The following is a 22,869-nucleotide window of genomic DNA, read 5'->3' as shown; positions in this document are numbered from 1 at the left end:
AAAAATGGAAAATCATCTTCTCCCAGAATATATGTAACAGTGTTACATTTTCAGTATCACTCCAGCACTTTTAATCCCAGCAGCAGCCATTCTTTAATATTCTCCTAATGTAGTGTGTTTGGGTTTGTGTGTATGTGTTATATATAATGGTTCATTAGCATTGTCCTTGAGATAGCCAATTCTCCAGTAAGTATTACTTGGAAAGGGTAATTTTAATATGTGTTTACTCTCTCTCTTTTTTATAAAGAGAGAGAATAAACACATATTAAAATTACCCTTTCCAATTATATATATATTAAAATGACCTTCTCTGAAGATAGTATCTGTTGGGAAACTGGCTGCCGTTGGGACAATGCAAATAAGATACAGAACCTTTCACCTGTAGGTCACCAGTTTGAATTAATGAATAAATGTTTCCATATAATGAATGTTTGGTAACCCCTTATATAAGATGAGTTTGATAGGTTTCAGTTCCTGGTCCTGCATCACAAATTCTCCACCATGCTATATAGCTCTGCACTAATTGGCAACTCATTAAAGAGGCCAAGAACTGTATGGATCTTGGTGACTGAACTGCCTCTGCCATGCACAAAAGAATCTCCCTCTCCACTCTACATTAGAGGTGAAGCAAAGGAGTTGACAGAGGAGTGTGTCTGGAGCCCGTGGCTTTGTCAAGTCTTATCAAGTCCAATGCCTTTTGTCAGGTAACTTCACCTGTATTCCTCCCTCTGTGGTTTAGTCCAGGAATGCCCAATCAGGACTCCCGCCATCACTTGTCTCTAGGCAGGGACCCTTGCCCCACTCCCGTCTGACAGGGGGTTTTGAAACCAGTGTGGTCAATTCTGTGTCTTGCTTTCTCTCCGAGGGATAGGAACAGTGTATCACCAGCATTTACAAGTTATCACAGCACTTTCTAAGCAAGCACTGTTATTTTTAATGTGAAATTAACTGAGGCTTGATGTAAAGTTGGGGAATTTAAATCTGTCTTTGTCGGGGAGAAAGGTATGATATTTCTGCAGGGTTTTTTAAAAAAATTTTAGAATATTCTCAACTAAACTATTAATTTATGTGGTCTAAATTCCCCAACTTTACATCAAGGCTCAGTATTATTCATGTGAGTGAGGGTTTCAGGCTCCAGGACCTACATGCCTGTTACTTTTATTTGTCCAAAGTACAGTTGACAAATGTCAAAAGGCAAGGCTGTATCAATAAAACAACCCTAAGAAGTTAATCTTTCTTATATTAACTTTCTCCACAGAGGGACGAACATTTGATCCAATCTATCTAAGCCGAACTTCATAGTCAAATACAAATTGTAGATGTATTTTAATCCTATCCTACAAAGAAATTAACAGGAATAATATTTTAAATTCTCCTATCTTTATCCATGCAAATGCCATTCCTTAATCTGTTAGGAGTCCCACTGAGTTCAGATGGACTACTTGTGTAGTAAAGTACTACTCAAGGTAAAGATGACCCAAGAATCTGACCCAGGTGTTTGAGAACATGAATAGGTTTAAACTTCTAGTTTTTAAAATATGATCTGAAACAAGCAGCAAGTGGCATTGGTTGAGATTGGTCATTTTCATTTTTATCTTGCATTTGACTTTGTTTTCTGAAATGGTTCCTAATTTATCAGTATAGTCAAGAAGTGCTGGGGGACGGTGCCTGGATTGCTCAGATATAACCACATATTGCCTGCATTGCCTACATAACTAATTTACATTCTTGTTGTAACATTTTTATTCAGTGTAACAGTTGGTTCTACCCTATTTTAGCTGCACCTTTTCTTTGTGTTAGCAAGATAATTCTGAAACAAAATCTGAATCCTTCACATGCCATCAGAGGTCAGTTAGGGCATTAACAACTCCAATTCCATAAAAAGCTTCCAGGCAGCCTCTTGTAGGGATGTCTTGTGTCACCCATCAGTGAGACTCAGTATCTGTGATAAGATCAGTGAATTGTTCTTGGTTTTGTTTTTTAAATTTATACTGTTGGGGGAGAGAGTGGTGTGTATCTAGGGCCTTACCAAATTCCATGAAAAATGGGTCATGGACCGTGAAATCTCTTTCCCCCCCCCGGTGAAATCTTTTGTGTGCTTTTACCCTATACTATACAGATTTCATGGGCGAGACCAGTGTTTCTCAATTTAGGGGTCCTGACCCAAAAGGGAGTGGGGGGTGTGTGTGTGAGAGAAAAAAGGTTATGGGCGGGGGGGGGTCGGGTCGCAGTATTGCCACCCTTACTTCTGCACTGCCTTCAGAACTGGGTGGCTGGAGACTGGCTGTAGTTGGCCAGGAGCCCAGATCTGAAGGCAGAGCCACTGCCAGCAACAGCGCAGAAGTAAGAGTGGCAATACCATACCATGCCATCCTTATTTCTGTGCTGCTGCTGGTGGCGGCTCTGCCTTCAGAGCTGGGCTCTTGGCCAGCCACCGCCGCTCTCCAGCTGCCCAGCTCTGCCTTCAGAGCTGGGCTCTTGGCCAGCCACTGCTGCTCTCCAGCTGCCCAGCTCCAAAGGCACCGCTGCCGCCAGCAGCAGTGCAGAAGTAAGGGTAGCAGTACTGAAACCTTGTGACACCCCTACAACTTCGTTTTGTGTTAGGACCCCTAAAATTACACCACTCTGAATTTTCAGATTTAAATAGCTGAAATCATGAGATTTATGATTTTTAAAATCCTATGACCATGAAAATGACCAAAATGGATTGTGAATTTGGTAGGGCCCTAAGTATAACTGTACCAACACTTGTTTCTTTGGCATCTTATAAAGGGCCCATCTCTTTCTTTCACACACTGTCAAACTTGCAGTCTAAGAGCTGACAGCATTATGAAGCTATCTCTTAGGAATAATATATTGAATTTGAAGCACCATTAACTTTGAGTGCAAGTTTTGAGGGGTGCATAACTGGGTGAGTAGGATATTGGAGTATCACTTTCTAAAACAAGTGATACAAGTTCAAAACTTTTAAATAGATAGTTAACCCTCTTGGAGTCTACTCGATTTAAAATGTGTTGTATTGTCCTTCAGAAATAGTGCATTGGCAACCATCATCAGTGCTCCTAAAGGAATTAGCCAGGATGGGATCTGTTGCATCCTGGGACCAATATGTTCATGGTAGATATTATGAGGTGATGAGTCATTCTTGGACTATAGCCTGAATATGCCTCATGTGGGGATGAGTTATTCCTGCATTGTGCTCCAGCCAATCCACAAGCCAGGGGCTGGTCTGGTGACTCTCAGAGCAGATATATAAGCTTCACAGGAGAAACCTCTGTTTATTCTGCTCAGTGTCACTTCATGGCTTGAACTCTGCTCTGCCTGATAGTGATGACAGATTCCATTGGCTTCAGCCTGCTCCAGCCCCGCTCTTGCTCTAGTCTTGTCTCTGGTCCTGCTCCAGCCTTGTTCTGGGTCCAGCCTAGCTCCCAGCCCTACTGTTGTCTTCTTCTAGCCCTGCTTTTGACTCCTGGTTCCAGCTCCAACCCTTGGTTCTGACCACTGGGCATGACCACGGCTGCTCCAGTCACTAGATATAACCTTCCTTGCCTTGGTTTTGATAGATATAGCACTTTACAAACGGACTGTCAAATTCTGCACCAATTTCATCTCTTGGTGTAGCACTCTGTAAAGCATATTGCAGTCCTCTAATCTCTAAGGGTGAGGGTATTGAGGTCCACATCTGAAACAAATTGTCAAAATATCCTGGGTTGTTGCAGATCAGGGGTGGGGAGAAGCTGTCATGGATATGGCTACTCTGATTTTTCTAATGATAGCTGGAAATTCAACTATATTGTTATTTTGAGTAACAAAAGGCAGGTCTGCACCTTCAGATGAAGGTGCCGGTATAACCAATGCCATATTTCTAGGTTGCCTCAACATTGCTCCAGCCTCATGCAGTTTGAGGATCACCCTGTTTTCTTTCCTCCTTACTCCCATCTGAACCAGACACTGGTTAAGACAATTGACTCCACTGGATGTTTGATAAAATGAAGGCAGAGAGCATCCTGAAAACACCACAGACAATGTCTCCTCACTAAGTCTCGGCGGCCCTATCTAGATGGACCCAATATGAAAGTACACTCCGGGAGGAAGAGCAATTGCCTAATAACAACCTTCTAAGAGCAAGAATTGAACAGTCAAGAAAGGCATGTTAAGAGCACTCTGTGATTAGTATAAGCTAGAGTGCCTGGCAGGCTACAGTTACCATGAGCATTGATCACGTGCACTGCTTTATAGAATCTTAAGAAGCTGATCATGCAGAAAATTAGATACTGGAAGAGATGTCTGGAAACTTTGAGATGGGGTTTTGTGTATGGTGGCAGATACTATCGATATGCCTTCGGTAAAGCAATTCCTTCATTAAAACAATTCACATTTTTGGACCGGTGTGATTATGTGATTGCCTTTCACTTTAGATGTGAAGATTTCACAGAACAATTAGCTACCCAGACTTTGTTTATAGTGCATGTCTTTGCCTTCTGAACTGGTAATTGAAAAATCTTAGTGGAACTTACTGGCATGATGAAAAGGGAGCCTCTTGCAGGCCAAGTACCATCATTTTCTGCACACAGGGGAATAGCATCATCTGACTTGTTTTCCTCAAAGTTTATAAGAAGTAGAGATGGATGTGAACCAAAGTCATAGCTCTAAATACTCCTAAACATTGGAAAGGTTCAAAATTTGAACATATTTTCCATGTTTTGCAGTTGGTTCCATTTATGATATATTGAATCAAAACCTCAGATCAGGATGCCCTGGAACTTTTGAGGTGTTCCAGATTTTGAGCCAGATCTGAACTGTAAGATTCAGGCTGATCTCTAATCAGAAGTACTTCTGGCTCGGCTGTGGGAGGAATGGGAGCTAGCTTCCAGGACTTGGTGATGTTTTGGAATAAAAGCAGTAAAAGGTGAGAACAAAACTACTTGCCTGATCAGGCACTTTCTCTTTAGGGCTGTCCACTTAAGGTATCTCAGATGGGAATTTGTCCCAAGTAGTAGATCTTGGATGATTCAGACTATATCGTAGCACAAACTCTGTGGTCTCTATCTTCACCAGTTGGTATGAATAGGGCAAAACCTGATGAGCTGTGTTGATTCACAGAAAAGGGAGGCAATTCATGAATTTGTGGTGTGTGAGAAAGGAGTGGTATTTTGCATGAATGCTGAATGTACTATTCAGAGGAAAAGTTTAAATTTTGAAAGTTTGCCATGTGATGTGGACTATTCAGCTGAGGATCATTCCTGCTCAACTTCAGCCTGTGGAACTGGAGGATTGATTCCAATTTGTAAATATTATGAAATTCACAGCTGTGAAGTTGCAAATGATCACAAAACTTTATAATATGGCAGTAGTAAAATTTCTCCAGAAGCTAAGAATAAAGATTTATTTTGTGAGTAGTTCAACTCCCCCAAATACTAAACATTTATGACAGTAAATTAATTGCTAATATTCTTTCTTTGTGAAAAAATGTATTTGCATAACTTCAATGACTTTTCTTTCTTTTTCAGATTGCTAAAGATTACTTAGAATGTGGCCTGAGTAAGTCTTATAGTACATCTAGTAATATGCTCGGCATAGATCTCTGGAGAGGAAGAAGGTGTTGCTCATGTAATTTGCAGTTACCACCGTTGTCCCACAGACAAAGTGAAAGAGCTAAGACACCTGACAGAGACATCCTTTCTAGACCAACAACTTTGCCTTTGCTGACTCCACCAAGTATTGCCATCACCACTTACCAGGACAGGTAAATTGTTTCAGATTCTTAAAATTCTGTTGTGTTGTTTTTTTTAACAAGCCCTGAAGATGTTACTCTATAAATGGGAGAGGGAGGGATATAGTGGTTAAAATACTAAAGTCAACATTTACCAACCAGTACCACGTTATGGTATCGCAGGTAGATTAGGAAATAACTGCAGTAGAACAGTGTGGAATTTTGACTTTGTAGTGGTGAATGCTGTAAGAAGTTAACTGATGAAATTACGAACTTACATTACACTCTGTGGTCTGAACAAATATAAAAATTTTCCTTTGGTTAAAATTTAGAGGATTAGTTAAAAATGCTTATAAATATGTAAGTGCAAAATTGTCTGTATGTTAGAAATGACCTACAGAAGTTATTCATAGAAGCAGTAGGATCTTTCTGTTTTTGAGATATCTTAAGAGACTTTGAAATCCAACATTAGTGAACTTGTCAATGGAACATAAAATTAAAGTCACCCTTAGTCAAAGCCTCTTACTTTATAGCCTCCTGTCTATTTTTTAACCTACTTTATAATGCAAGTTTCTATTTCTTCCCATATGCTCAGTATGATGTGATTTAGAATCTAGTCATGTGATGGGAAGTTGTGTGGGGGGGTATCACTCTGGAAATAGGTATGCCGGTTATAAATTAATGCTTTATTACTTGTGTAACTAACAAAATCTCTGTTGGGAGGTAGATATCAAAATAAGTAGGTGTCTCTACTTAGCTAGAACCAGGCTTGAGATTTAAAGGATGTGCTCTAACTCCTTGGTAAGGTGGAGGAACAATGTATGAGAATATCCCAGGATAGCTGTCAAAGCCTCACATGAAGGAGGATTATGATCTCAAGTCTCATAGCTGCTCCCTAATGGTATTCAGGAAATTAAGGCTGACCATTGGAGGTGTCCATAATGAGCTAGATAGACATACTAGAGATGTGTGGGGAGTCTGAGTCTGTCATGAAATTGATTAGTTTTTGAGTTAGTTTTGGGTCTAAGGAGCCAGCTGAGTTTCTTGCATTCAGATTTATTTGTGACCTCTGTTTACCTTCTGTTTTCCTTTTTTTGTTTTTTATATTGCTCATTTACCCACTGAGTTCCAGTCTGGTGGAGTACCATGTACCCTGCGATATTCACATAGTGTTACCCATCTATGTGTTAAGTTAGATTTTAAAAATTAGTAAGAAATGTTGATGTCGTCTGATGAAAACTGTTGGCCTACTCTGGAGTGTATGTTATAGCTTTCAGATTTGCAAAAGTGTGAGTCAAGGAGGATTATAGAATCTAAGCCTTCACATGGAGCTGCAGGGGATGTTTCTCTGCTGTACCTTACAAATTGAACTATCAATGATTCATCTACCCATTTATTGCATCTCCACTTCCATTATAAAGCCCTCTTTTCACATGCTTGTACTTTCTCAAAAATGTTTGTCAAACTCTCTATACTTGGTCTCAGCCAAAGGATGAAGGTTGTTAATTTTCCAACCCACCACACTATATACACATTAAATATTTTGTTGTCAAATGCAAAGTCTCTGGGTCTTGTGGAAAATCCTCAAAGGCAACACTGAAAATGTAAATATCTTATAGGTTTTGATAAATCTTATGTTGATAAACCAATGATTTACTTGGTAGAAATATAAAAGAATAAATCCCAGCACTGTGTGCTTTACAAATTTATTTGAAAGGCAATGAAACCATAGGCATAACTTCCCATGATTCTTAATGCAGTCTGCTGTAGCACCTCTTATCTCTTTTATCCTACCTGCTTTCATCTGTACAATTTATTACTCCAGGAAAGAGGAAATATAGTTTGATTTCATGGCATATACATTCTATGTTGTCTAGTACTTGAAGCCTTTTCAATGTAGGGTCAGAGTAAGATGCATAAAACATCAAACCTGGATAAAGCATAAAACCTGGATCAAACTCAGGCTCTGCGATTAGTAGGTGGAACTCACATAGAAGTCAATGGGATGTTGCACCTTACGTCAGGGCTGAATTTCACACATTCAGTTTAAATAAGAGTGGGCGAAAAAAAGGTTACTAGTGCTACAACAACCAGAGTGATAAGTACCTGGAGCGAAATAATGGTGCCTGTCTGTCACATTGTTCTCATATAAGTTTTGTTGTCTTAACTGAGTTCACTAACATACTGCATTAGCGTATGCCTTTGAATATAATCACTTTTAACGTTGTTGTGTGTTTTCTTATTAAAATTCAGAGCAACACATTTTCTGGAACAGTGCAAAGCAGCCTTTTGTTTTCAAAATTTTAAGTAAGTTTTAACTAGTAAGGAGCAACCCTTGCAGTTACAGGTGGTGTTACTAATTATGTTTAATAATTTGTCACCTAGCACAGTGTTCTAAGTTCTATAGAAATATAAAAAACACAATCACTGCCCTAAAGAGCTTGTAATCTAAAAAAGACAAGATAGAAAAATGAAGAATGGCGGAATGGGTACAAAATACAAGCAAAATGGTTAAGCTCATGGTTAAGGCTGCAATTTTGGCATGGAACTTTTTAGTAGATTTCACAGCAGAGATGCAGAGATGAAATGATAAGTTGTGGAGAAAGGTCACCAAATAACATCGTTCTTGCTACATCAGCATGCACATGAGTATAATGGGGGTGCTGTAAGGTGAGTTTGAGGGGCAGCAGTTGGAGAATGAGCCTGCCCAGCTCCCTGCCTCGGGCGATGCAGCCTGTAACATGGGGTCACAGTGTCACTCAGATTTGGCTCATCCGCCCCTCTGAATCCATCTGCAGATGGGTGGATGGGCCAAACCTGACTGGTGTTGCAACATAGTGCACAGGGTCGCGGCTGTTAGATGAGGAAGAAAATACCCTGCATTAAACCTGGAGATGGAATCATAGAATATTAAGGTTAGAAGGGACCTCATGAGGTCATCTAGTCCAGTGGTTCTCAAAGCCAGCCTGCCGCTTGTTCAGGGAAAGCCCCTGGCGGGCTGGACAGGTTTGTTTACCTGCTGCGTCTGCAGGTTCGGCCGATTGCGGCTCCCACTGGCCGCGGTTCACTGCTCCAGGCCAATGGGGGCTGTAGGAAGGGTGGCCAGCACGTCCCTTGGCCTGTGCTGCTTCTCACAGCCCCCATTGGCCTGGAGCGGTGAACCGCAGCCAGTGGGAACCGCGATTGGCCAAACCTACGGATGTGGCAGGTAAACAAATCGGTCCGGCTCGCTAGGGGCTTTCCTTGAACAAGGGGCGGACCAGCTTTGAGAACCACTGACCTAGTCCAACGCCCTGCTGAAAGCAGGACCAACACCAACTAAATCATCCCAGCCAGGGCTTTGTCAAGACTGACCTTAAAAACCTCTAAGGAAGAAGATTCCACCACCTCCCTAGGTAACCCATTCCAGTGCTTCACCTCCTAGTGAAAAGGTTTTTCCTAATATCCAACCTAAACCTCCCTCACTGCAATTTGAGACCATTACTCCTTGTTCTTTCATCTAGTACTACTGAGAACAGTCTACATCCATCCTCTTTGGAACCCCCTTTCAGGTAGTTGAAAGCAGCTATCAAATCCCCCCTCATTCTTCTCTTCCGCAGACTAAATAATCCCAGTTCCCTCAGCCTCTCCTCATAAGTCATGTGCCCCAGCCCCTTAATCATTTTTGTTGCTCTCTGCTGGACTCTTTCCAATTTTTCCACATCCTTCTTGTACTGTGGGGCCCAAAACTGGACACAGTACTCCAGATGAGGCTTCACCAATGCCAAACAGAGGGGAATGATCACGTCCCTCGATCTGCTGGCAATGCTCCTACTTATACAGCCCAAAATGCCGTTAGCTTTCTTGGCAACAAGGACACACTGTTGACTCATATCCAACTTCTCGTCCACTGTAACCCCTAGGTCCTTTTCTGCAGAAGCTGATCTCTGGATCATAACTTTTTCAGAGTTCAGGTGTGTTTTGGATCCAGGGTTTCGAGTCAGCACATTGTAGATTTTGAGTTCCAGCTGCAGAGTTCACATTTGGATCTGAACTTTCTCAAAGTGTGAATCTGGGTTTAAACTTCATAAAGTTCAGAGTTGTTCACAACTGGAGTTTCAATTTGGGTTCATCTCTAATAATCATATTTAGAGCACTTTCTAAGCATGCTCAGTGTGGTTGCCCAACATCTTTCCTCAAAGCCCAATTACCATTCTGAACATGGAGTTACTCTCCAAACTGAGGAGTGGTGGTACAGGAGCAATACAGAATGGAATTGGGTGTTCAAGGGATTTTTGCTCAAGAATTGCAGTTGATTAAGTAACAACTGGACAAAATTACTGGAAACCAGGTTTCTGATTTCAGATGGATTGAGCCTGTTGACTGTGAAGGTGTTGATTTCCCCTTTCTGAGCATTTTTAGATTGTCCATTATGATACATTTATAACAACTTATAACGTTGTTTGAAAGAGAGAATGGGGAGACTATTCATGTTTGTTGTTTTTAAGAATGAATTAATCTTGGGCTCGGAGCACTGTTAATAGATGATTTAAGACCAAGAAAAATATAAAGAATTATCATTAGTTCATGATCAGTTCTCTTTACAACACAAGGGGGAGTAGCTGCACCTTTCTTCTAATACAGTAAAATGGATGTATGCGCTTTATATGTGTGGTATCACAAGATCTGCTTTTCTTCTAAAACGATAAGCCTATAGAAAAAGTTAGTAATTAGCATTGACATGCTAATAATTTAAAAAAAATACGTCTCTTCCAATAGGTGACTGAAAAATCATTGCTTCTTATTTCTAACTTATATTTTACATACCCATGTAGAGTCCTCAGAGAAACCTTGGTGCTGCTGCATTAAATATTAATGTTCATGATTCAGAACCCTGATTCCCAACAAGCAACTTTTGTTTCAGGAGAACCTTTCCTCCCCTCACCTTTTTAGAGCTAGGCCCCAGCTTTATGTATAATGACAGGTTTGATGTTCACATTTTTTTTTTCCATTTTCTGACTGGGTTCTAGTCATTGGGGTTCTGTTAGTAGCTCTGCAGCCTTGATTGCCTCACATATTATAGTGTGGGATCAAACTTAGTCCCAGTGTAAAATGTCTCAGGCTTCCATTGTGAGCTCTAGCCCTTCAGAGAGCTTTTTGTGAACATTCAGACGCCATAGTCAGAAATTCAAAATTCAGCCCTTCCTCTGCACAAATGTTTTCACAATGTTAAGTCTAGGGGTCTAATAAGTCTAAGCTGTGGGGGGGTCTCAGTCCTATGAGGTAGGAAAGAAGCAATCTTTCTCTGAGGAAATTCTCAAACTTGAGTTCGCAGTTTGGTGGTTCAATGACTGGAACAAGGCAGCTCAGTTTCTAGGAGACTGGATGTGTGACAGGAGGAGTGTTTTATCAGTCCACATCTTCCATTTGTCAGGGATGGCTAATCCAGTTCATATCCTGTGAAATATTATGATTATGGGCCCATAAACTCCAGAAATTGTTTGCCGAGATTATTCACTGAATTTAGCTTCAGTACTCAAACATCTTTTGTGTCTTCACAATCCTCAAAAGAATAAGGTGGGAAGATTTGCTATGACTTACTCAATATGGTTAGAGTTACCTTTACACAATAGTGAGTTGGTTGATGCTGTGGCAAAAGGAGTTTATGAAATGGAGGACTCAAAATGAAACTCTGTGTAGAAATGTAAACCTAGAGGACCTTGGTCAAAGGACTTCTTGTGGGTTTGCTGTAGATGATAGTTAAAGGCAATGGATGGATAGAGTACATGCTCTTTTGTCTGGATTAGGTCTAGTAGGGGACCTGGCATCAAGGACATTAAGTATAGTAAAACCTATTTGAGGTTGCAGAGTAATTGGACAAATAGAGGGTAAATGTCTGAACTAACTTGTGGTTAGTATTGAGAACCCTGAATTCTGTGGACTTCAGGACTAGTACTTTAGATAAAGGATTTTCTCTGATAAAAAATAAGATTGGCCATACTGGATAAGACCAATGATCTGTCTAGCCCTGTATCCTGTCTTCCGACAGTGGCCAATGCCAGGTGCTTCAGATGGAATGAACAGAACAGGCACTCGCTGAGTGATCCATCCCCTGTCATCCACTCCCAGCTTCCGGCAGTGAGAGGCTAGGGACACCCAGAGCATGGGATTACATCCCTGACCATCTTGGCTAATAACCATTGTTGGACCTGTCCTCCATGAACTTATCTAGTTCATTTTTGAACCCCCGTTATAGTTTTGGCCTTCACAACATCCCATGGCAATGAGGTTCACAGGTTGACTGTATATTATGTGAAGAAATATTTCCTTCTGTTTCTTTTAAACTTGCTGCCTATTAATTCCATTGGATGACTCCTGGTTCTTGTGTTATGTGAAGGAGTAAATAACTCTCTTATTCATTTTCTCCACACCGTAAAAATATACATTTCAGGCAGGGGACAAGAACAGATAGGGTATATCTTCACTGGAGAGTTACTTGGGCTCTTACTTTTGGGTTGCCTCTAATACCTCTCTTGTCCACACATGCAAAAACCTCTCACCTGGGTTTAGTGGTGCTTTGAACCGGGGCTAGCTGGCTCACCTTATTATTATTTAGTTATTGGGTAAAGCCCAAGTGAAGCTTTAATTCAGACTGGTAACCTGCCCATTTTGCAGTCAGGGTGTCCGCCAAATCACTTGTTTGCTGACAATCCTCCTTTGCCTTCCAACAATTTCTCCTGTGAGCCCAGAGGGACAGACAAGGTCCCCACAATTCACTAGAAAAGAATCCTATATCCCCTCAGCTTAACACAGCACAAACAACCATCAATGTGTCCCCAGAAGTCCTGGTGCAGCAACAGTGAGGACACAGTAACTTGGGTATAGCTTTTACAGTGTGGCTCCTCACACCAGGGCACCTGTCACCCAAGTTAATTCTGCAGTGAAGACATACCCATCAGTGTGCTGAAAGCAAGTGTGCGACACCAAGGATCAGTGTGTGCTTGGCACACCTGTTCGCTTTAATGAGGTGTCTGATTGTCTTTGAATCAAAGACTGCCCTGATTAGACCTTTCTGCATAGCGTTAGAATATGCAGGAGAAGATGGAAGTAGGGATTAATGATGATCCATAAAGCCGGGGGGAGAGGAGTTTTTAAAGGTAGGCTTTGGAAAGGCTGATTAACAGTGAGATGGAGTTTGCAAAGGAGGTTTGTACCATTTTGTGGGGCAAAGCATATAGGCAAAGAAAAACCAAAATAATAGAGCCAGTTGAGGAAACTGATCAAAGGAGCAGTACAATTAAAGTGACACAATCAAATAATTTTAGACTCAGATTTAGAAAGAAATAGTCCAAAGAATAAACAGAGGGTATTTCTTATCTATGCTGCCAGTACAAATATTTAAAGATCCATTTTACTTGAAACAGTTCTTAGTAGATGAGTGTATAGACTTGCACATTGGAGACATTTTGTAGAGCAGACAAATCAATAAGACCTGTTCAGAAACTGCTATACCTGGATTTTGTGTAATCCATATCTGTACTTGTAAAAACAACAAGAGAGTTATGGGATAGCTCATTATTAGGTGGTGGGCTTATGACACGAAAGGTGAGTCAGTCAGTCAGTCTTAATAAAGATGTTTTCACTTCATTTTCTTATTATTCATTGTAACGAGTCATATTTTTTGTAGTGACTGTTAAGTTATGACAGATATCTTCCTGGTGATTTCATAGGCATGATAGTTCACTTTTGGTGCTAATGCATATACTTCATTGCTCTGATTATCTAGCATGTTATCTGTCTGTTTATAAAAAAATTTGTAAGATTTCAGTCACTCTAATATCTAGGCAACAGCTATAGAAACTCACACAAAATTCCAGAAAAGACTTTGTTCTCTACATCTAGATCAGCCTCTGGTTTTGGTGGAGGCAGAACCCAGGGTCAAAGGACTGCATTGAACAGAAGGCTGAAGGTCTTTGGTTGTCTGATTTTTTTGTTTTGTTTTGTTTTTTCCCCTCTCTTTTAATTTGATTAGAGGTCTGGGTAACTTAACCCTAGGGGAAAACTCTGGTTGAGTGTTATCTGTATTTTGTTTCTACAGAGCCATTTCATCAGTTTACACACTGTACTTAATGGGTTTGGGGTTTTTTTTTTTTTGCGCTTTTTTTTCCATGAGAAGTGCTGCATCTCCTTTACACTATCATCGCTACAGCCATTGTGAAAAGATGGGTCTTGCACTTTTCCTTGCATTCTTAAATTTGTGCTCATTCTGATCTCCTTTTGCAAAGTATTTCAGAGTCTCGGGTTCTATGTTGAGTCTCACACTGTTCACCAGAATAGCTAAAAGAGAGCAAGATGACAAATATCCCTGTCTAATGTATTGACTTTTAAACTTGTTAGGGAGTTTGTATATAGTATTGTAATGCATTTGTTAGTGTGTCAAGAGGAATTTACTAGAAGTATTTGGATGTCACACCTAGGATATATAACTTTTTTCACTGTCTGGTAGTGGGTAGTTATCTAAGTGTGCTAACTTTAAGGGAGAGTAATGGGTAGGCTGAAATGATTTACAAGAACATAATTCAAGTAAGGGGTTCTGAAGACATCCAAAGCCATGAGAATAAATCCGTGGCTAAAGAAAAGCAAATTTGTCTCCATGTACTTGAAAATCTCAGCACAATTCCAAGAATGCTTCATGACTGAAATGATATGGATTTGAATGCTGAGACAGAAAGTAGTTGATCTAAGCAACTGCAGTACCTGACAATCCCAACAGGATGCCAACAAACCAAATAGAATTCAGTGGGGGTTAATTCTGCTATATCTGATTAAGCTTTAGCAGGGATTTTAAAGTTGCCATGCATTTTATAGGACACTCTGCATTATTTACTGCACTCTTACAGTCTCTCACATGTTGACAGAGATTACAGCAGCTTTAGTATCTTTTTTTACTTTCCAAGTTTTTTTCTCATTGTTGGTTACCTGAATTGTCTTAAAATCTGCTTCTGTCATGACTGAAATTATACAATAGTCAATCTGCAATGTTGAGATTTTTGGCGTGGAGTAACTCATGATGACCTATCATGGAGGTCTGTCTATAGCTGAAATGTCAATATATCTTTGTCAACACTGTAATTTATAAAAAGAAAAATTTGGGACATCAAAAATAGGGTAAATTTTTATGGGAGGAGAAGGGAAAAAAAGGACCTAATTGATAATTTTTAAAGTTTTTATTTTCTGCCATATTCTTTCTTGGGTTACCCTAAATTTTAGTTCCAGTATGTATACAAAGCCCAGAATAACTACACAAAGTTGCCTTGTCATTGCTTGCCCTGTTATTGCACCAGGAGTTATACATATTTAATATTCCCCAATACCATTTTTAACGTGTTTTATTAACATCCATGGTTTTATGACATGAACCGTAAACAATTAACAGACTATGACTGACAGGCAATAAAGTCAAGAAAAACTCAGCTATTTGCAAACAAAATAATATGTATATGCAGATTCTAAGGTAATACACACATGAAACTGTGTGCACAAATCATGCATGGAATGGAGTACTCAGGGGTTAGATCTTCAAACTCCATTCTAACTTTAAAAGCCTTTTAGGCAGTACTTGCATAAATTTTGTCCATATTTCATAAGAGTTGTTAAATTATCTTCAGATGTCCTTGTCTATTTTTCATAACTGACACTGCAGTAATAAATCAAGGCAAGATGAAAGAGCAAGGAGGGAAAGAATAATCTTTCCATCTTCAGTCAAAACAGCCAAAATTATTCTTTTACCCTATAGTTTGAGACTATCTGCCTAGTTAGATTTGACATAGGGCCTGATTCTGATCTTACAACAGTTTTACACTGGTATAATTCAGTTTACTTTAGTAAAGTACCAGAGTAAATGAGCAGAGAATCAGGCCCATATAAGTGGAGTTGTGTTAATATTATCAAGTTGAGTATATATATTGGACCAATAACATGTAACATTTCGGCTGTACTTTAGGCCCATCCCAAACCACATGAATATAATAGTCTATTATGAGCATATTTCTGAGAAGAGATCATGCTATTAGCATTAAATGTAATATAGACTGAATATATTTGGTGGGATAAAGATTCCATAAAGCTATTTAAACTATAATTCAAAAAGGTCTGTTGAAATACGTATGGCATTAATGGCCCAATCCTGTTCAATCCTCAGTTGCTTCATGGAGTTGAAGGAAAACCACTTCAGTGGGAGTTGATGGGTTTCAGCAGTTCACTGGATTGAATTCCTACTTGAGCCAGTGATTCTTGCCATTCCTTATCAGTCAAAGAAAGCTGCAAATTTCTTATCAGGATTTAAAGCTCTTTTGAACTTTCTGGTTTTATACAGGCTTTTACCAAAATCTTAATGAATTGGCAAAATTAAGTGGTGCTCTGTGCGTCTGAATGCTATTGTTACTCATCCAGCAATGACACTTTCTCCTGCTTCGGTCACTCTGAAGCTTCTAACTTGTATTGCACATAACTTACTGTTTGCTGTCATCAGCTGCAGAACAATTTAAAGTATTACAAGCAATGGATTTCTTGACACTGCAAATGGCATTCAGATTTATCAATGTATTTTTTCCTTGTAATCCTGTATTCCTGGTAGACTGCAAATTCCCACTCACTTCAGTGGGCATTTGGGATGAAGATGGAATATAGGATCAGACCTTTAATGTATTGTCTCTGGATCTTGACCTCCATTGCTTGTAATACTTTAAATTGTTCTCCAGCTGATGACAGCAAACAGTAAGTTATGTGCGTCAGTAAAATAAGCCAATAGGATTTTGGATGGCAGAGACTAGTAAGACCACACATTCAGGAGAATACTGCATTCAGTTCTAGACACCTTCATACCAGCAAGAAACTGATAAATTAGAATTCATTCCTGGGTGGATGGAGGAAGCTAAAATTACAAAGAGGCTGGAGGTATTGATCTGTGAAGAAAGATTAAAGGGCCTAATTATATACAGCCAGTCTGGAGAACTAAGCAGGAGGTGTGTGTCAATCATAACTGTGTACAAATAGTTGAGGAGGAGAAGAATTGTTTATGGAAGTATAAAGCTATAACTAGGACTAATGGGATAAAATAAAGATCAGAAAAATGTATGCTGACTTTTTGGGGGAAATGTTTCTAATGGTTCTAGCTGTTTAAACTGGAACATTTCTCCTGGAGAAATGGTGGACGTCCCACTGTTTAGATCATTTCAAACTGAACTGTACAAGACTAGAGAATATATTTCAGAGAATAATCTTATAATGGCTGGGGGAATATGCTAGTTGATCAATAGGTCCTCTGATATTATGGTGATAGATGCCACAAAAAAACCCCCAAAAATATTTATTTTTGAATGTCTGATTTTTATCGATGTATTTACAGCATTTAAAATATTTAAATGTAAATACCTATAGACTTTACGTAAAGTCTAGTTTTTTCTTGTAATTATGATATCATTAGCTGCTGTAGAGCTTTAATTTGTCTGTACATAAGACTTCTAATAACACAGGTTCAATCATTCTGATTAAATACAGATCTTGTACTTCAAAAGCCTGTGCTGCAGTTCTTTGGGGCATGCACTCATCTTAAAAAAGGAGGTCAAGTATACTCTTTATAACATCTAATGCACTCTATGGGGAAAATGGTTTTTAATTACAATGCACTCTTTCTGAACAATATAAATGATAGTTTAGCTTTGAAAAGAGAATTACTATGATTACCACAAGTCTCCTTGACAACAAGCTAGATGTAGAGAATATTGAATTGTTTTAGAACTGGATACAGACTAAAAGGGTTTCATCTGTGCAGTGATTGCTTTGTTCTTTTGTGGAAATCATTCTGAAATACTATCTAACACATTTAGAGACTGCTCTATCTGAGCATTGAAGTTAATAGGAGTTGCAATAGGTCAGATCCCCTCAGGATCAGGCCGTTTGATTTTTCTTTTGCTAGACCCTCCAGGAGATCACTAGATGTTTTCATTCCCTCCTACTAACCTGGTAGATGAATCCAATGAACTATGAAAATATGAAGACAAAATTTTAAAGGACTCTTTGCATTTATTTATTAAAAGGAAGGATTCAGGTGTTCCCTTAGGCTTATTATCTGTTTCTAGTTAGCTTACCATGGTGGAACTGCAAGAGCAAATATACTATATGAAGGCTGAAGATGTAATAGTTATGACACAGTCCCTATATGGTCTACTCTTTTACAGACCTTCTTTTTCTGTGGGAAACAGGACCAAAGCTCTCAGAGGTAGAGAACTATTTGGATTTGATATCTCCAGACATGAAATGAGCAACTAGTCCTGGTGAGAGGGGCTGTCTAGCTTGAGAAGAGGGGAAAAAATCTTCATTTTTTTGTCATTTCAGGAGCAACATTTTTTTTAACACTTAAAAAGGTGTGAAGAGGTGGGAGGAGGAAATATGTATTAGCTAACTTGGAGATTTTTTTTCTCTTTGTTCCAGTTTCTCTACCCTCTTGAAGGAAAAGTTGTCAAGTTTCCTAAAATATGCACAAAAGAATTACAAGATGTGTTTAATTTAAATAAGAACAGAATTCTACCCATTTCTCCCTCACCGTTAAATGTTTTTACTAAAAAATTCTTCCTGTCTTCACTTGGGCAAAACTCCTATTAACTTCAGTGGGGTTTTAGCCTGAGTAAAGATGAGGTAAGGGGTCAGTGGCAGAGGCATAATTAAAACTCTAGACCTCCTGACTCTCAAACCCGTGCTCATTTCTCCAGATCACAGTGCCTGACTACCATAGGAACTGAACTTCAACAGCTCCCATTGACTTCAGTTACAGTTGTAAATCCTAAACACTTCTAAAAATCAGGCCCAGTGTCTCTCTCTCTGGATATGCAACTAATGAGCCACTAACTGTGTAATCCTATCACCCAAAGTTTGGGTTTAAGAGTCTTTGTGCACATGATATAGGAAGACTGCTGAGAGCCAAGAACCGTTCAATGCCAACTCGGTTACATGAAAGTCCTCATTCTGTTTTGTACATTTTGCTTCACCAAAGAATGCCATGTAAGGTCTTAAATGAAACCCAGGGTCACTCTGGTCATTTAAAATAGTTAGAAATGTATGTACGAGTACTTTGTAAGGAGTTATGTGTATATAAACTGAAAATGTGTTTAAAGTCTGTATCAAGGCAGAGTTGACAAACAGATTTTCTGTCCAACAAGGAATGTTTATTCACATGTCTCTCTCTGTCGAGATGTAAATTAAGTGTTGTAAGTTAACATAATAGGTCTCCCATCACCCTTCTAAACTGATGCAGATGAAGGATTATAAGAATTGCAGAAAAGAACTAACAGTTAGGGAAACAGAGAGGGGGAAGAGAACATTATCTTGAAATACACTTCAAAGATTTGCTGGACTATATTTGGGGAACAAAGAAGACATCCTGTTGTTCTACACCTAGGAAGTAAACGGGCAATGTGTCTACATTCATGAACACGGGATCACAACAAGCATTGGTTGAAAATGCTGCAGAAGACTTTGGGTAAGATAAGACTTTAGACAGGAGGCTAGCCTTTTAAGTTTTTCATCTCTAGAAAATATGCAATAATTTTGTATTATATGTAATCTTTGTTTCCATTATCTTTACTCGCTGTTTGTTGAATCTTGGGTGATAAACTTATCTTTGTTTTCACTATAAATATATCTAAGTGCTGTGATATTAAGCAAAGTGCTGATCCTGAATTGAATCATAAAAACTGGACAGCAGACCCCTGGTGTTTCTGTGAGCATTCAGTGGATAAGGAGCTGAACTCTATAGGTGAAAGCTTCAAAGGGGTTTGGGAACTGGGCTGCACCTGTTGTTAACCTGGAAAGCAAAGTAAGGGCTAGCATAGCCCAGAGGAGAGAGTGTGGGTGGCCAACAGGATGGTGGTGTTGGGAGCTGACTCCCAGCTAAGCAGAAACAAGTCTCCCTGGAGGCAGAAGGTAACAAGGTGGCTCTCAGTCCCTTCAGCCCCCAACTAAAACCTCTCCAATACATCATCAAGGATCTACAACCTATCCTGAAGGATGACCCATCACTCTCACAGATCTTGGGAGACAGGCCAGTCCTTGTTACAGACAGCCCCCCAACCTGAAGCAAATACTCACCAGCAACCACACAACAAAAACACTAACCCAGGAACCTATCCTTGCAACAAAGCCTGTTGCCAACTGTGCCCACATATCTATTCAGGGGACACCATCATAGGGCCTAATCATATCAGACACACTATCAGAAGCTCGTTCACCTGCACATCTACCAATGTGATATATGCCATCATGTGCCAGCAATGCCCCTCTGCCATGTACATTGGCCAAACTGGACAGTCTCTACGTAAAAGAATAAATGGACACAAATCAGACGTCAAGAATTATAACGTTCAAAAACCAGTTGGAGAACACATCAATCTCTTTGATCACTCGATTACAGACCTAAAAGTGGCAATTCTTCAACAAAAAAACTTCAAAAACAGACTCCAACGAGAGACTGCTGAACTGGAATTAATTTGCAAACTGGATACAATTAATTTAGGCTTGAATAAAGACTGGGAGTGGATGTATCATTACACAAAGTAAAACTCTTTCCCCTTGTTTATTTCCCCCCCTACTGTTCCTCAGACGTGATTGTCAACTGTTGGAAATGGCTCACCTTGATTATCACTAGAAAAGGTTTCCCCCACACACACCCTGCTCTCCTGCTGGTAATAGCTCACCTTAAGTGATCACTCTGGTTACAGTGTGTATGGTAACACCCATTGTTTCATGTTCTCTGTGTATATAAAATCTCCCCACTTTATTTTCCATGGCATGCATCCGATGAAGTGAGCTGTAGCTCACAAAAGCTTATGCTCAAATAAATGTGTTAGTCTCTAAGGTGCCACAAGTCCTCCTTTTCTTTTTGCGGATACAGACTAACACGGCTTCTACTCTGAAACCTGTCACAGTCCTGGGTATCTTGAGAACCTGCCTTTCTCTTCTTACAGTTCTCTATCTTATTCTTTACCCACCTTCCAACTTGTAGAGCAAATGAGTCGGAGGGCCATACAGATCACAGCCTCACTAGCTACACAATCCTGATTCGTTCCTTGGGCACTGAATGAAGGATGGGGAATGGTGATTTGTAATGCCTCTGTCATGGGCAAGCTGTACTTTTGACCCCTTTCTGTGCCTCTCGAGTGCACCCCTCAGGTGACAGGCCTGGCATCCTGCCCCTCACTCTGGGTGAGGCATGTAGTTCTACCACTCTTAAACTGGATCTTTGGGCTGCAGCCCCCTGTTTTCAATTGTTAATCAAACAGGCCCAACTAGGTTTGACCCCTGTCAGCCCTTTTCCTCTGGGTACCAGTGAGCTGATTAAAGTGATTCAGAAACAGCTTCTTGAAAACAAAGCAAAATTTATTCATTCATTCAAAGTTCTATATAGCACACAGAGTAAAAGGTTAAAACAGAGTCTCATCTGCACCTGAATCTTTCCTAGCAAGAATTTGTAAGTTTCCCTCACCGCCACCTGTGGGCTGGCACGCTGTCTCTTCTTTCTGTGCTCCACTGTCAGCATGCTGACAACTCACTCGACCCTTCCTGCCAAGGCAAGAATCTTCAAGGTTTCAGTATACCCTTTGATCCTAGGTTTTGGTCGAGAAGAATACGCTTGGGAGAGTAACTGGACTCAGGCAGGGGGTATCCCTCTATTAATAGTTTCTCCATTGTTTTGCACCTCCCATTTCCTTTGGAGCTCTGGCTGAGGGTACAAGAAGACATATATCCCTAGAGGGAGGGAGTGTGAATTCATTCACATGTACATTATATGCCCCTCTGTGTCTGCCATCACACGGTTAGCCTGCTGCACCAGTGGGGAGGTGTCCCAGCCTCCCTCTGGTTAGGCTGCCAGAAAGTTAATCTGCTGTTGCACAGCATCAATTTCCAGACAATTGGTCACTGGGCAGTTTACCCAGGTGTGTCCTGGCCCTTGGCAGGTATAGCCCCTCAGATCCCTGATATCTTTCCTCAGGGGCAGCTTGGAGCAATAGCTCCCCGCTGCTTGGGTTTTCTCATTTCCCTTCCCTGGTGAGCACCCTTATGTCCCTTTGTCTGAGTCTCAGGCTTAGGCCTTGGGCTTTTTCTCAGAATCAGCCTCACTATCAACAAGCTCATCTGCCTATGATACACAGATCTTGGGCTTCTGATCTTTTATCCACATTCTCAGACATGGGGACACACCTCATACAATTTTTCTGAACCAATGAGTTCATACAAAACATCTAGGTTAGTGATCCCCGGATCTTTTCCCCCATCTGGTTTGCCACCTCCATATTCACTGCATCTTTGTGCTCTTGCACCCCACCCCCCAAATCTTTTCATGCAAGCCCCAGACATCAATTTAAGGAGCAGAGCTTTCTTATTCCCCAGATCTGCTCAGTGCATTTGGCTGTATGTCTCCCTGGCTTTTGCCCTAGTAAGGGGTCAGAACATTGAGCTGCTTTGCGGGGGGTGGGAGGGGACAGGACACCCTGATTCAAATCACAACCCTTCTCAAAGGTAATGGGGTAGGCATCAATATCCTCTCACACCTTAAATGGGGGCAACAATCTAGCATCTGTACACCCAGCAGAATTGGCATTCAGTTTACTGGGTCATTAGGCCTTTTGTTCCTCAATTTCTCTACCTCATGCTTGTGTTCATCTGTCCCAATCAGCAAGCATCTCTCTTTCAAACTGAAGTTTCTCCATTTCCAGCTGTAGTTTTTGCCACTCCAACTCTTGACTTGAGGAAACCAGCCTGAATAGGGTCCGATTGCTGCTCCACTTGCTGCGAACTCTCCCGTTGTGGTCTACACCTGCCCCTGGGAACCTGGCCTCCCCAAATTCCTCCAGACCTGCTGGGTCTCACTGGCCTCTGCGTCCATCCTCCTGTGGTCCCTTTTGTGGTGATTTGGTGGGTCCTCTCGAGTCCTTCCCCTGTGCTGGGATACCATTCCTTCTCTGATTGTCAGCAAACAGCAGCTCAGCCAGCTCTGAATTTTTAAGCTTTTTTGGGTCTATTCCACTTTCTCTGCAAATCTCCTTTAATCACTTTTTAGGGAGTTGTGTACAACTCATTTTCTTTACCTGTCCTTTCCATCTCTCTTCCCCAAAAGAACATAA

The 22,869-nt window shown here is 40.4% G+C and overlaps 1 protein-coding gene across 2 annotated transcripts in view; it reads left to right on the top strand.

Moving 5' to 3' along the window:
* The window catches only part of PDE4B (phosphodiesterase 4B), a 395,290-nt gene that overhangs the window by 51,601 nt on the left and 320,820 nt on the right, over window positions 1-22,869 (top strand). For both annotated transcript variants that reach the window (XM_073357426.1, XM_073357424.1), the window contains one exon: window positions 5,511-5,746. In XM_073357426.1, the coding sequence (XP_073213527.1) occupies window positions 5,568-5,746 (179 nt within the window). In that variant the 5' untranslated portion in view covers window positions 5,511-5,567. The remainder of the gene's footprint in view (window positions 1-5,510; window positions 5,747-22,869) is intronic.

Source organism: Lepidochelys kempii, chromosome 8 (assembly GCF_965140265.1).
Source record: "Lepidochelys kempii isolate rLepKem1 chromosome 8, rLepKem1.hap2, whole genome shotgun sequence".
NCBI classification, from domain to species: domain Eukaryota; kingdom Metazoa; phylum Chordata; order Testudines; family Cheloniidae; genus Lepidochelys; species Lepidochelys kempii.
Note: the sequence above shows the minus strand (reverse complement) of the source record. Positions and strands in the feature narration are given on the sequence as shown.